This window comes from Syngnathus typhle, linkage group LG13, assembly GCF_033458585.1.
Source record: "Syngnathus typhle isolate RoL2023-S1 ecotype Sweden linkage group LG13, RoL_Styp_1.0, whole genome shotgun sequence".
NCBI classification, from domain to species: Eukaryota; Metazoa; Chordata; class Actinopteri; order Syngnathiformes; family Syngnathidae; genus Syngnathus; species Syngnathus typhle.
The window spans coordinates 11,242,953-11,259,163 of NC_083750.1; the positions used below are offsets into that span (position 1 = coordinate 11,242,953).

General features: G+C 43.4%; 1 protein-coding gene across 1 annotated transcript; it reads left to right on the forward strand.

Annotated features, from left to right (window-relative positions):
- The first annotated feature begins 7,048 nt into the window (after positions 1–7,048).
- LOC133166167 (regulator of G-protein signaling 5-like) lies at positions 7,049–15,320 on the forward strand. Its single transcript, XM_061296212.1, has 6 exons — positions 7,049–7,114; positions 8,955–13,727; positions 13,812–13,895; positions 13,986–14,041; positions 14,514–14,677; positions 14,753–15,320. Exons 2-6 carry the CDS (start codon positions 13,684–13,686, stop codon positions 14,960–14,962), a joined length of 558 nt encoding a protein of 185 aa, XP_061152196.1. The 5' UTR covers positions 7,049–7,114; positions 8,955–13,683; the 3' UTR covers positions 14,963–15,320.
- Positions 15,321–16,211: the final 891 nt, after the last annotated feature.

Below are 16,211 nucleotides of genomic sequence, written 5' to 3' on the forward strand. Positions count from 1 at the left end.
AGCTGCCATATCTGGACGGACTCTAATCTCACAGCAGGGGACCTGGTGGCCAATTATTTGGAAGGAAGCACTATATCCGCACGTAGCTGAGAAAACCTGAGCTGGAATTCGTAATTACGTCTCAAAATCACAAGCCATTGATCTCTCCAAATGTGTTGTCGGCCGGCCGGCGGAATAAATGAGCCGACGGAAGATTGTTTCGCGGCGCCGTGCCGCGTGACGCCGATGCGCCGGCGCTCAAGTCCAGTTACTAATCATAGACGGCTGACAAATCTCACCTCCGGTAAAAATCTACTACCTGAATGCCCTTCGGAAGTTTCTGCCCGCTCGCTCGCTGTCTCTTCAATTAAGAGAGAATTCACTACAGCCAAGCGGCAAAAGACTTCATTTTAACTGGGTCACACTAAATCCAGTCATATGGTCCAGGCACATCGTGTCTTTTGCTGGTGGAGCGGCTAATGCCACTGAGCTTTAAATCAGCCGCACACACTGAGTCACACACACACACACACACACACACGTACACAGAAGCAGGCCAAGTCAGGTTCAGATAACCTGAGGAAGGGCAGAGAGACGCAAGCATTGACTTTTGGTCTCTTAACATTCTGCAGCTCCAATCTGCTCTCGGCAAGCAGCCGAGCATTAGCGCATCGCCGCTGTTAACTTGCAAACCTTTTTGCCGAGTGCGAATGAGTCATTTCGGAACTCGGCGGAATGGACAAATTACGTCGGCTGCAGCGGTGCTAAGAATTCGTAGGAGGTGCTTTCTTGTTGGATTCAAAATGGATTTGGAAGATGATAAGTGATTGTTTTCTAAACTGGGAAAAATACATGCAGATATACTTTGAGTCAAAAAACATCATGACAAAATGATACGTCACTCAGTTCACTTGGTGGGAAAGGCTTTTCAAGACATTTGGAGCCACGGACCTGACAAAGAAGTAGCCCGCCCGGGGACCATTGCCGCTCAGTAGAAGGACAAATGTTGGGATAAGGTTGGGTTTTTTTTTTTCTTAGGTTTGAATGCAATTTCTGGCCGTGGGTGGGTTTGCACATCCTCTTTCTATTCTTAACAGCACAGTCCCAGACCGGGACAGTTGAATTCTCTTGCCACAGTTTGCCTGCAATTTATATTTTTTTCCAAATGTGGAAAATAAAAATGCACTTTCACAACGGGAAAGCTCGCTGGAGGAGTCGCAAAGGTTAAAACGCACCAAAGGATCTGCCGCAAGCTTCGGCAAATCCAACCTGACTTGTCGAGAATTTGAAAGGTTTGCGCATCATACTGTACATTCACCTTCTGACCTTTTCAATGTCGTCAATGCCGGCTCCCTCTCATGTCTGAACAGCATGCGGCGGAATCTTAAATCGACTCCTGCCTCGGTCGGTAGCTTTCCTTCCCCACGTTGAAGTGATCCGTGACAATGTTCTCACCACGCTAATCCTCTCCAAGGTACGTGGAGTCCCGCCCAGATCCCCAGCTCAATTGGACAAAAAACAAAATTGCCCGTCAATCACAGAGAAACGGACAACCGTTCACTGTCACCCAGTGGGAATTGAGCCCGACGGTCCCCGCGCACGAGTCAGGCAAGTGAACCGTTACGCCATCAGACTGTCAAGTTACTGAAGCTACAAAAAGCTTTTTAGGAGGTTGGATGTTAAAGTCCGATCTGAGGGATTCATCCCGCAAGACGCGCTGTCTCTTTGCCCCCCGAGACAGCAAAGGAATAAACTAAACAGATACAACTTGACAAACCAGCAAAGTGACACGCCAGTGACAGAAATGAGCAGCTCAAAGAATGCTTTGGAGATAAGCCCACAACAGCCTTGCAAAGTATCTTCAATTTGACACAACATCACTTCACTGTCAAACGCGGCCAGCGTTAGGAGATTGGAAATTTGACTCGGTTGATGTTTTCAACAGGTTTGATGTTTGCGCCGGCCAATCCGGACGTGTTGTATCATTTGGGGTGCGATACATACGACGTGGGATATCACCCTTGCTGCAATTGTCACAGAGGTGACGGATTGTTGCAGGGATTTAAAAGTGTGCACACAAAGATTCATTGACAAGCGGAATGGAAATTTGGGGTGCTGGATTATTTACTGGATTATCATTTCTTTTCATTATTTATTTTATATATATTATTTATCTAATTTCCTTTAACTATTTTATTTATTTTGGGGTTGTTTTTTTTATTATTATTATTATTATTGTTGGACTATTTGCTATGTTATTGTGATACAGAGTTAATTGATTTTATTTATTTATTTCATATATATTCAAATATAAAGAATTTATATTTCTTTTATAATTTGTTTAAATATGTTTTTAATATTATTATTATTGGATTATTTTATGTATTATTGTGATACAGAGTTAATTGACCGGGATCGATTTTGTGTGCTTGCCGTGTTCCGAGGTGTCCGGACTGAACAGCACACTTGCACGTCTGGTAAATCAACTCAGAGAACTTTTGGATTAACTTTCTGCTCTTGGAGTTACAGTTGCCGCCAGAGTTGTTTCTCTCCTTCCTGAACTCGTGGTGGCAAGTTAGTGAGTCATTCTGCAGCCCTGTGGCAGCATCTCTCATCTCCTCAGGGTGACAAATGATTCAACGGTTGTTTGAGAACGGGGGAAGCGCCTCATTCGTTCACATTTCCCATCAGCCTTTGACATACCCTGAACTGTTTTAGACCACCTTGAGCATTTTTTCCGGGAGGGATGGCCTTCAACGATTCCAATACCGTTCAGGAATCATCAGATGCACATGACTCGACTATCTGCTCTTGCAATGAGCTCAATCGGGGGACATGAAATGGTTGCGGAGAAATCATCTTGCAGCTAAACAGAATAAAAGCAGCGACAAATACTTTCGGTGACGGTGAACTCTGTAAGAATCTCTGTCAACATTTGATTTCAAGTTATTGTTACAAGTTTGACGGTGACAACGGTTGGGTTTCTCTCTGGAGGATTCCGTCAAGCGCCTGCAGCTTCTTGTAAATGCAACGGCTTTGGCGGCTCGGCTCACTGTTGCTGAGAGACCGCCGCCGCCGTTCTCCCATGGCTGGGCAGCATTTCAATTTACTTTACAATGATTTCATTATTAATGCCACGTCGGCGCTAGCTTATGTCCATTATTTGCCTTTCGCTCACCACGAGGCCTTGGAGATTTAGCGGGTGGGCTTCCAATAGATTTTTTTTATTACAGTTTGTTTTATTACATGTTCTTTGAAATAAACATAAGACATATTTTTATTAAAACTTCTAAAACAAATTTATTCCAAAATATTGTGATATCAACTCGGGCGTAATTTGGTTCTCGTTTATTGCTCTATAGATAAAATACACTTCCCCAAATTAAAATAGATACCGTAATTTTTGGACTATAAATCACGTTTTTTTTCATAGTTTGGGTGGGGGGGCAACTTATACTCAGGAGCGACTTATATACATATATATGGGGGTTTTTTTCATTTTTTGGGGAATTTTATGGCTGGTGCGACTTATACTCCGGTGCGACTTATAGTCCGAAAATTACGGTAGATGGATCAATAAATAAAAGGAAAGCCTAATCATCACCCTGTTAACCCAAGTCAATGATCGTCCAGTTGGGAAGCAATAACAATGAGGAATCCTTTTTGCGTCATTATGCAAATGAGGCAGGTGCAAAAGAGAAATCATTAGCAAGACGAGCGCTAATAAAGAACGTTTTTACAGGTGGCCGTCACACTCAATTTTGCTCTTGCCACCCTTCCCCTCTGCTTAATTCATTTTTCCACGCCTTCACCCAGCGCATCTGGAACATTCATCTACGCTTGCTTGGCTTGGCGACGTCTCCCTGCTGCAACGCACCCGATTGAGATGATGCTTATCCAACTTCCGCAGACCTCGCTATTTGATCATTTCAAATCGGGCACCATGGAGACGTCCAAAATGGACACGGAGGACCCAGAGGACCAAGAATGGTGACCCCTTTGCAATATAGCAATTACACTCATCATCTTTCCAGATGAAGAAAATAGCGGAACGGCTCGGGTTGATTCAATTCCGTTACCTTGGCAACCTCCATGCAGTACGCAGTCTCCCGATTTTGCCATTTCCTCTTTAATTTTACCTCTCATTAATCAAGGCCAATAAAAGGAATAATTGTTACCTGCCCCTGTCGTTCGGCGGGCGTGTGCGTTTTATGTTTCAATCAGCTTGAAAACAATGGAAGCCAGCGACGACTACTAACAAGAAGTAAAGTGATGAAAGATCTCGGAAAGTAAGACACGTCTCCAGCCAAACGCATCTGTATCGTGAGAGTGCACTTTTTTTTTTTAGATGATGAAGAAAGAGTGTCTCAAGTCCTCGTGAAGATGAAAGAGATGTCTGCTCCTCTCGCAGGATTCATTACTCTCAATGCAGGTGACTTTTACACAGTGCGGCCATCGCAGCCTCGCTTTGGCACTTGGACGCAAAGCCCCCCCGCCCCGCTCATGTGTCACCATCCCTCTTTGTGGCTCACTGAAGTCATCTTCACACAGAGACGTCAACCCAGTGGATCACAGGGATGCTCAAATGGAGACAAATTGGCTGAGTTTCAGAGACGCTCGTTACTTTTTCACTGAGCGACAGGCTTCCTTTTACCACCCAAATGTAAATGAACACCCAACACACTAACAGAGTCGATAGATGGCAAGTCTCAAGATGACATTTGATGACATCATAGTCATAGTTTGCCTCAAAGGGACATTCAAATGGTCAATTTTAAAATAATAAAACGGTTTGAAGATTTAAAAATAGAATATCGAATTCAAATATTTAAAAATAAAAAATATTTCGAAAATGAATGGTAATAAAAATTGCTAACAGCATTTCTATTTTTTTTTTTAAAGTTAAAACAATTTGAAATTCGAGGCACAATTTGTCTAAAATAGTGTAGCGGGCCGTATCTGGCCCCCGGGCCTTGACTTTGACACCTGTGGTGTGGCCATTTTGTGCGAAGAATTATTTGGATGCATTTTCCCCATTTTCTTGCACTTCCGCCATGTCGATGGTGTCCCTCTCCTGCACCAATCTTAAAGGGAATAGGCCCGTCAGCTGTGTTCGCTCCCACAATGGCGCAAACGCCCGTATCCAAACAAAAGATTACAAAAAGTCCATTTCATGTATCCACTGGTTACTGCCACTTGTTCTTTTTGGCATGAGCTCAGTACTCATCACTGACTCATCACTACCACACTCTGAAGGGAAGCTTCAAAGTGACCCGGAAGACATGTTATCCTCTGTTAGTGAGATGTTACATCCACCGAGAGCATTCACAAGTGATTCTTAATTAAACATAATCAGTGCTGGCTTAGTCTGCATTTGTGTCTGGATAAGCCATAAGAGCTCTCCTGGGTAAAGTGAGCCCCAACACGCATGTGGGCCGATTAGCATGAGCTCCAGCCTCGGCGTGTTTTTCTCCCGCCGTCTGTCCTTGTTCGTCCTCGACACCCCAGTGACTTTCCTTAGTGTGGATTTATTTTATTTTTTGTCCCGTGGTCGTTAAAGAACTCCCAAGTTGCAGCCTCTGCGACTGACATTTGAAGCCCCGTTGCAATCGACTGACTCCATTCCGTGTTGCTCCTGCAAGAGCACTGGGAAAATATTCAAATTTGGTATTCAAAGTCTTAAATGTGTGTTGGTAGGGGGGGGGGGGGGTATGTTTTATTACTGCTATGGCAGATGGATAATAACGCTTAAATTGATAGACTACTTTATAATTATCAAATTTGGACAGCTCCAGGGAGGACTGCTGGGAGAGAGATGGTGAAAAGAAACAAAATAACAGTCCAGAAACATTTAAAGATTGATGTCATGCAGCTTACGCTTATTTTGTGATTGCTTTTAGTCATAGAGAAAAGCAAGGCTATTTTATTTCAGCATTTCCGAAGTTAGTCATAATTTTGGGGGGGGGGGGGGGGTCTTATAATCCAAATTCTGTCCTCATTTGGGTCAAAAGTGGGCCTGAGCCTGCTCAAGCTGACTTTGCGTTCTTTCAAAGAATCTTTTGGTTTCATCCATTTCAATGACTTTCATCCCCCGCAATCTCACACTCATCAAATGGTGTGATGTCTCACAAGAGATTTGATCTATTTCATGCAGGACGCAAATTCTGGGTCGCAAGGAGGTGAAGCATCTCACTTCATATTTTAATTTAGACAGAACAAAAAGCAATCAAGGCACTGGCATAAATAAACTACATTTGCAATGACTCGGAGGAGCGGGGCAAGATATGACCAGCGCAGAAATATACAAGCCAAGTGGCCGAGGGAGCTGATTGGTTGACAATAACAGGTAAAGACCTACCAAAACCAAACTACAAAATGAAAATATTAGTTTGGAAGTAAAAGATTCAACTTCACTCCATATGCTTCCAAATTACATCATCGTGGCGTGGGCATCTGTGACCTCGGAGGAACGGAAATGGCCTTCTTGCAAGTGAATTCTCCCATTTGGAGCGTATTACGGCCACCGCTCGGGATGACCTCATCGATTTGAAGCTAGCTCGCACGGCCAGCCGGCCGGCCGGCACCTGCGGCATCCTCGGGCCACACATCTGCCTCCAATCATTGATGGAGCCTTTTTCTTTGTCGCCCGCGTGTTGCTCCTTGTGACTAAAAACACGATGAAATTCTCTTTGGAAGGTAGACAAATCACCTTAATGGATTTTATCTCCATTTATGAAATTACCCTTTTAGCTTAAGTGCTCTGATGAATATGTTCCGAAACGGAACATTGTGAGGCTGAAGTTTGCCTCTTTTTTTTTTTTTTTCCTGCAGCCGTAATTCTCCACTAATATGACAGAAAATGACTTGGCATCCTGCCCCAAATGCTAGTTTAAAATAATAATAGCGAGCGTATCATAAACTTGGAGGTCACTCTGGACACTGTTTATACGAGCAGGCAAGACGCAATTTCTAGTGAATGGAATTTACTTGGATGGTGTTATTTTTAATAAACCAGGAGAATGGCTTCCTGTTTTTTGTTTATTTCCACGCCCACCAGTTTCATTTTGAGCTGAATGATGCTGAGACGGCGGCTTGAGTCACAGCGGAAGTCCACATGGACCCAAATCTTTGAATTGTGAGTCATGCTTGAACCTTATTAAGCGTCCCAAGCGATGAGTGAATCTGAAAAATGTTGGGATTTTTATTCACGGAGGTCATTTCCGTTTGAAAAAAACAAAAGACACCGTCACTTACTGTTTGTCACTACAGTACATGGACTACACGTCGTCATTTCAGACTACATCCTGTTGTTACACGAAAGGCGGAGCGGAGGCCACTCGACACAAAAAGCTTGCAAATACGTCTTCGCTGTGTGACGCTGGCTCAAGTAGCTCAAGAGGAGACCTTTTTCATTCAGAGCAGCAGCTGTGCATTTACGACTCGGCCACCCCGCGCCGGCGCTACTGCAGAACAGCAGCGCAACAAAACCCAAAGAGAAGGGATATGCTAAGCAGGCCCACCTCTGCCTGGAACCAGCTGCTCATTTTCTTACTGTTGTTACTGTCGGCCAGCTAACTCACAAGGCTCGCCATCATTCCCAGGCAATTGAAATTACCATTTTTTTCCATGTATAATGCGCAAAATTTAACTAATTTATTGTCCTAAAATCAGGGGTGCGCATTATACATGGTACATTTATTTTTTTTTATCTGGATATGATACGGAGGCCGCCATTACAGATGCGCTTTCTTCTCTGCTGTTCACTTCAAACACGCTCCATACGAACACAATGCTCTCGTATCAGACGCTTGCTCGATCACCTCCTCGTTTGCTGTCACAATGTACCCTACACAAATCCGAAACATTTCTTCGCTATCGAGTTTGCTAGCGCATGCGCAGTGATACTGACCAGCAGAATATCATCCGGTTGTTCCCAAAGATGATCTTTTTCTGAAATAATTTTACGTTTACGGACTTAAGTAGGAGTCAAAATTTGGGTGCGTATTATACATGGGTACAGGCTTTTTTCCAGCATCAACATGCCAATTTTAGGGTGCGTATTATACATGGGGGCGCATTATACATGGAAAAAAACGGTAGAACTTACTGAGACTCCATTCCAGTCAATATTCAGGTTGAGGTCAGAATAGCGCTTTGTAAAACACATCTGTTCTGCAGTCAGTGTGAATTAGGGGTAAGATGCAATCTCCAGTTAGAAGGTTTTTTTTTTTAGCTGTGAGCTGGAACATTTCCCTGCTGACTCTGGCTGACCCTGGACTGTAGCCAGCAACCCGTCACAAAAGGCTCGATTCAAACCCTAACGTTCGCACCTATGGGAAATTTACAATCTTCAATTTCCATAACATGCACATTTTGGGAACGTGAGGAAGTATGCAAAGAAAACCCACGCAAGCACATTCAAAGTCGGCAAGCGTGAGACCGGATTCAAACCCAAAAAACTCTGACGGCTTGCTAATGTTTAGGCCTCATTTTTGTTCAAGGAACACAAACATTACGTTGCTGAAATGTTTGCTATTCAAGCGGAAGGTAGGCACACATGATCAAACGTGCGCATAATTCCGCACGTTCACAAAAGCGTCGTAGACTTTGCCACTTTCGTCGACGAGGGAAAAGATGTATGATAACGTTGTCCTTTGGGATGGAGATTGCGAGAAAAACACTCTGCAGGCTCAGAAATGTGATCATAAAGACCGAATACACATTCTAGCGTGTGCGTGTGATGCAAGTTCCATCCATAGTGTTAATTCAGTAGCTCGCAGGCATACATGCTGACACAATCCTATTATGTGACACAAAAGCCTGCTAAATATTTCTAAGGCTCGGAATTCACGCCTGTGCCGAGTGCACGGCGTCATCTTAAGAATGTGCACCCTCAAGTATTTCTCCGTTAGGAATTAATTCAGTGTGCTTTTTCATTTACAGCATGCCTGTGACAAACATTTTTTTTTTTGTAGATGTTAAGGACGGAATGGTGGCTGGGTGAGTTGCTCCTTGCATAGATAGATGTGACTCTGCTGTCACCAGCTGGCTACAAAGGCAAACGCAAGCACTCCAGTACACCAACATGGCTGCTATTGTCCACATTCAACACAAGAGTGAGCCGTGAGTCTGTGCAAAGAATAAATCTTTACATTTCATCATCAGCTCACCACCACCACAGTCTCGCAGACAGGTTTAAAAAAATAAATAAAAAAAATAAATCCAATTGTCCTGATTATGGGTGGGCGTGGCTAAAACAACTCATTTTAAAGCAGCAATTGGGGAACAGAGAATCTTCATTGCTTCAGATCTATTTCACCTTCTGCTCTTCACATCCGTAGCTACAGTCCTGATTAATTCTCTATCATCTGTACCTTTGACCTTTGGCTCTCGCACTTGTTTTCTCACTGAAATTTCCTCAGAATTTCTGGAGCCCTAAATAGTCCCACAATCATTCAGGAGACATTTCACCTCGAGTGATCGGTGCAAGAAATTTCCCGCCGGCTCGCATCTCGCTCGGCCATGCGGTGATTCCATCCCATGGGGTGAGAGAAATTCCCACACATGACTGTGGCTTGCAGTCACATGACTAGAATTTGGCAACATGGGAAAGTTATTGGTCATTAGTGTCACACTCACTTAGGACAATAAAGTCACAAACAGCTGTCAGCCTTTAAAGCTTGAATGTTAACAATCAGAAATTTATAATCCTCCTAAAAGCCCTAATGAAAGGCAAATAAGTGTTTAGGGAAATGAATGCTTGGCAATATTTCACAAATGAATTGCTTGTTATGGTGCGTTGAGCAGACGCAAACTGCTGGTATTCGACTTTGTCGAGAGGGTTTAAAAGTGTCACGCTGTCGCAGTACAAATGGCGTGCTGTGTCAAAATTTCCTTTCATTCTTCATGGGCTGTATTCGACACTGCAGTGGAACATGTCTTGTTTTGGAAGTGCAACCCATCAAACAAGAAGATCTGGTTAAAGTATCACCATAGGCAGAGATTATAGAAATAGTTTTAGAAGTATTTTTCTTTGAGAGATATTCTATACATACACATATTCATATACAGATACATATACGTATTCATAAACACATGTATATACGTATACATGTGCAAATAATTATACAATAATTATTCATATATAAATACATATCCGCATTTATACATATGCCGTATTTTCCGCACTATAAGGCGGACCTAAAAACCTCCAATTGACAGTGCGCCTTATAATCAGGTGCGACTTATATTTATTGAGCCACTACAGCAGGCGTGTCCAAAGTCCGGCCCGCGGGCCAAATGTTTATATCTTATATATGGACAAAGTTTTAAAATGGGCCATTCATTGAAGGTGCGCCTTATAATCCGGTGCGCCTTATAGTGCGGAAAATACGGTACTACATATAACTACTATATACAGGCAGAGTGATTCATTATAGTATGAAACTAAATTACTCTACGACATTACCACGGGTGTTCTTTAAACATGTTCAGATAATGTCTGTCGTTGGTGCCAATTTGGACAAAGACAACAACTAGCAAAGCGGTGTTTCCATTTAGTCTTTCCTTGAATTTACCTTGCTTAGCTAAATGAGACGTGAAGCTAATGAAGCCACCGCTCGGCACACAAGACGTGTCCATTTGACAAAACGGCGGCCAACGCTTTGTGTGCTTTCAGAGCACGCGGCGAGCATGACTCGGCAGTCTAATGAGCAGCATGCACAGGTTGATTTTCTGAGAAGCACAGCCACCATTTCTCCACTTGCATGTTGCCAAGGAGGCTCTCAGAGAATGGGCTCTCAAGGTGCAAGGCCGAAAAGAAAAACAGGTTAAGGCAAAACGTAGCCTTGTGCATTTGTTTCACTCAAAATACTTATGTTGAAAATATAAGTAAACAAATGTTTCACTCTCACATGATGCCAATGTCATGAACCAGAACAACAGTAATGGGCAAGACTAAGAATGAATTGCTAACAAGCTAACGTCCTGGCATCGCTCTCCATTTCCCTCACCACTATTCCCTTACATCACTTAAGCAACACATAACCGTGTTTGGACCATCTTGGTATTTCCTATCCGTCTGCGGTTGGCAGCGGCCATGTTGCGCAACAAAGTCAATCTAATCAACCCGGCAATAAATATGGACGAGGTTGCGGCGCCCTCCTCGCTCTGAGGTGACATCTGTGCCTTGTTTACTGACACCTTCTGCTCCCGCTCAACCTATTGTGTTAGCCAGCAGCTATATTTCAGAATAAAAGTGAGCACATTAGCGCTATGCCTTTCCTCTAACTCATCTTTCTCTTCCATTTGCAGCAATGTACCCAATTAGCTTTGGTGTCGCACATCCTGCTGTTGCCTCCCCGCCGGCGCCTTTTGTTTCTGTGCTAGCGAATCCAAACGTGTTAGCCTCCTGCGGTGTATTCTTTGGAAAACGTTTATTTTTTTCCCCCCCCTGACTCATAATTCATAGAAGAACGTAGCAAACATATTGACATGACGGCGGGCGGGCGGGCGGTCATCATTAGGAGAGAAAACGAGCGCAGCTCGTTAAAAAACAAGTCAGGCGTGCGTTTCTAAAAGTCAGTAACATTAAAAATACATCTTGCGTTGGGGAGCCGGCAGGTGCGGAGATCTCCAGAAGGAGATGCCTGAAGCGGCGTTTTCTTTTCGTGCGCCGTGGTTAATGTTGAGGCTGCTTAACATGGATTGGTCAACTTCGCTGCGGCAAGTCCGCATGTTCCATATCCACTTGACATTTGATAATACACAGATAGCATCATGTGCATCAGCTAGCGGTGGGCCTGCGCTGAGCATTGAGATGCATCAGATGAGCCTCCCTCCAACTGCTCACTGGCTAAATATGCAGATGATGGATTCCCTGGCCAGCTCCAGATGGCTCTTGTTGAAAGCTGCCGTGGAGCAGACCAACTTATTTTTGACTTTCCAGTGTAGAACAATAAAGACATGATGAGAGTTGGAGGAGGTGGAAACAGAAGGCGGAAACTGTGTTTGGGCTTTTGGACGCCTTTCAGATGAAATCTTGGCTCATGTCAGCTGGGAAATGGAGTGACTATTTGGGAATTCCGCAGTACGACCCCTCCCCGCTCTTCCAGAAATGTGGCGGAGGCAATTCATTCAAATACTTCTCGCAGGAAGTGGTGACTATCCCAGGAGGATCAAGATTTTAACAGCAACAAAGATTGCGCAACATTTCGAGCCCCGATACTGAGTTACCCTGTCCTAAAAAAAAAACTTCAAAAGCAGTTTCGATCCTACAAATACAATCTCGATTGCGAATGAAGCTCAATTTTAGGTCAGCGTGATGTAATCCAACACCCTTTTGTATATTGTACAATTTAATTTCTGGGTCAGTCGTACTGTGATGCATCATTCGACAAACACAGCAATCACTCCTCACTTTGTTGGACGTTGTGTGATATGAATTGTCCTTAACCTACATTTCCATCATGGAAGAAAATCTTGGAGAGCCATTCAATGCAACTGTGTCACTGGACACAATAAGACCAAAGGATGCAAAAATGTTCCGTTGGGTAATCGTTTCGGAGTAGAAATGGCCGAACAAACAGTGAGCTCTACCCTGAACTGGATGGAAGTCAAAACAATTTATGCGAAGTGAAATCCAGAAAAGACCCAGTGTTTTTTTTAATACCGTAATTTTCGGACTATAAATCGCACCAGCCATAAAATGCCCAAAAAAAAAAAAAACATATATGTATATAAGTCGCTCCTGAGTATAAGTCGCCCCCCCACCCAAACTATGAAAAAAAACGCGACTTATAGTCCGAAAATTACGGTACATAAAAAAACATCATTGTGGAAAAGTCCACTAACCAGAAAAGCTACTTTTTAAAGCAAGTCATCGGTAAAATAACCGAGTTAGTGTTTCAAGCTTCCTCATGAGCACTTTGGACCGACTTGGTGTTTGTTAGCCAGCGGTAGCAGATTACATACGAAAGAAATTCAGCGTATTCTTCCGCGAAGGAAATTGGCGCCCACACATTCACTGAATCGCTTTTATCCGTCACCTTACGTTTTCCTTTCCTCAGACTCAATGACATACTTCCTCTTTTTGCTCAAAATAGATTTTTCAAAACAATCGGCTTGCTCAAACATAAGTCTATATTTATCGACGTTCTACCGAGGAAAGAAAGGAAGTAAAAAAGAATTGCTCATTCATCATTTGGTATCGATGCAGCCAGCATGAGGGTGACTTGAAGACGACTTGAACTTTTCTAATTCATCAGAATCAAATCAAATAATAACACAAATAATCTCATACCAAACAAATATGTTAATTATATTGAATTTTAACACTTTTGTCCGCAAATTCAATTTACACTCTGCTGGAAATTTTTGTTACGCATAACATAGAGGAATAGATGACACGGACAAAAATGAGAGCGTAAGAGGGCAAAGGTTATCTGGACTCAGAGTCAAGTTTCAGGGGGAGCACACTGAACTTGCAACAATCTGCTCTGTGCGGGTGTAGTCTGCTCTCAAGTCTCCTCATCATCCCATCGCTCTTGCTCCGCATTGGCTGAGAGCTGTGATGTCACGGAGTGGACCACGCTATAAAAAAGGCCCTCTCCCGTGCAAGCGTCAGACAGACCGAGAGCTAGCCCCCACGCAAACACACAACCAGGCCAAGCCCACTGGAAATATCCCCCAGCAACCCATCTCAACATGTGCCGAGGACTTGAACTATTGCCAGCCACCTGCCTGGAGAGGTAAGACATTTTTCTTCCCGTTCGGATGAGAAACGACAGCCCGGCTCATAACGCTTCCTTCTTTTGTCTTTGTCATCATCGCAGGGCCAAGGAGCTGAAAGCTCTGTTTGGAAGTTTGCTGCACAAGTCGGATCACAGCATCCCCGTGCAGCCCAAAAAAAATCACAGGTAAAGGGAGATGATACGACAGAAGAGGAATTTTTTTTGGACTGAAGTATTGTTTTGTATTTATTGGGATGTTCCTCCTTTTTCTTGCAGTGCTGACGAGCAACTGAAATGGACGGACTCGTTTGAAAAACTGCTGTCCAGTCAAAGTAAGCGCATGATAACAAAAAGACAGGATTAAAAATGAAGAACAAAAATGCTAAACCGTGTATTAGTAGTAATAATCATCGTTGTAAAATGAGCAGGGAAAAAGACAAACTGTTACTATTATTCAAATATCAGCCAAAATATAAGACGATTCATTGCTCTCATTTACATTTTGGTATTTTAACCCCAATTATTAGGTGATATTAAGGTGACCCCCCCCAACGTTGGAGGGGACTCTGCAATACAAAACAATAGCTGTTCTATTTCTAGCGAGGCACTCAGATAGCTAATCAACTCCGACCGGCCGGCGGGGTCGTTATGCTTATTATTGCGAGAGCTGCTTTGAAATATTTCGCCGTCCTTCCTCAGACGTGGAAAATAGCGTGACGCAGAGCATTCGATTGTTTCCGATGTGATTGGATTGTGCTCGTTGATTAAAAGGTCATGCTAACGTTTCTCCTCTCCTCCTTTTAGATGGTTTGTGTCTATTCAGAGCTTTCCTGATGTCGGAATTCAGCGAGGAAAATATCGCCTTCTACTTGGCGTGCGAAGACTACAGAACGGCAAAGCCCTCAAAAATGTCCGTCAAGGCCAAGCAAATCTTTGAGGAGTTCATCAGCGCCGACGCGCCCCGAGAGGTAAGAGATCCAAGTGGGAACGGGGTTTTGCGGCGATGTGGGGAAAAAATGACTCATTGATGGTTCCTTCGCCAGGTCAACCTGGATCACTTGACCAAAGCCATCACCAAGGAGAACATTGAGCATCCCACCAGCTCATGTTTCGATCTGGCCCAAGCCAAAATTTACACGCTGATGGAGAAGGACTGCTACCCTCGTTTCCTCAAGTCCTTGAGCCAGCAGAGCGAACAAGAACGGCTAAGCAACTTGATCAAGAACTTCGCGGCCGGCACCCGGCAGATGTGACCCTTCACCAGATGTGAAAACGCTAACAACGACGACGCCTAGCCGAAAGGCAGACGTCAAATATCCGAGCTGAGGACTCGTGACCAAGATTCGGCCGACCGGAGTCTGAGCCGAAGGACGTGAAGGTGCGAGGACGCGACCTGAGCTGCTTGAGAGAGACATGTGAACAAGACCACAGAGACATACGAAAGAAACGGACGTCGTCTTGACTTTGCACAACAAATGCTAATTTATTTATTGTCTTTAATCATATTTATATTGGAAATATCATAAGTGTTTTGTGAAAGAATCTTTTTTTTTATTGCGCATGGCGAAATGAAATCCACCAAATAAAGGAAGACACAAATGTCTGAAATGGGCTACTGGCATGTGTGGCCTCTTTGGTTGCACTTGACCGAAAGAGTAGCGTGGAAGTTCTCACGAGAAGACCCTTAAATGTTCACGTCAGGACTACATAAATAACTACGTTGAGTCAAAGTCAAAGTCTGCTTCATTGTCAATCCCTTCATATATCAAGACACAGAAAGAAACCGAAATTCCGTTTCCTCATAGACATAGTACACGATAGACATACAAGTAGACGTCACAAAATAAAAACAAGAAGGCACAAACAATAAATAATAGCTAATAAATAAATAATATGAGTGATGAATAAATAATAAACAAATAACACAATAAAATACAGAATTTGTGTTTGCACAAATACAAAAATCTTTTTTTCTCCTTACAATTACACTTTTGCAACTATTGCCACACAAAAACACAAATTAAAGGCAGTGAAAGTCTGAAAAATTGACTTATTTTTGGGTTTAGTCATTTGAATAAATACATTCAGGTCAATTTTACTGAAATGAAATCTTTTTTTTAAGCCCTTCAAAGAGATTTGACACCTGACCGTCAGGTCTGTTTGCACTTAATAAAGTATTTCCAAATTACTTTTGATTCATCTCATTCATTTAAGGTGTCAGCGGAGGGGAAGGGCCGTCACCAGCAAGACAATGAGTCACCTAGTGAGCCTCGCACGGACCGCTTAAAAGCCCCTCGCTGAGTCAGCGCCGAGCTTTTTTCTTGCATTGTGCTTTATTTCGTCGGGCCGCCTCCACTCGGCTCCCACACGTGCAGACCGCCGAGGTGGAATCCTCGTCGAATGATCGAGGAGATGCGGGGGCACTCATTAACCCCCCTGACTCCCTTCTATAACCTCTTAGTCATCTCACACACACAATAATGACTTTAAATAATCACTTCA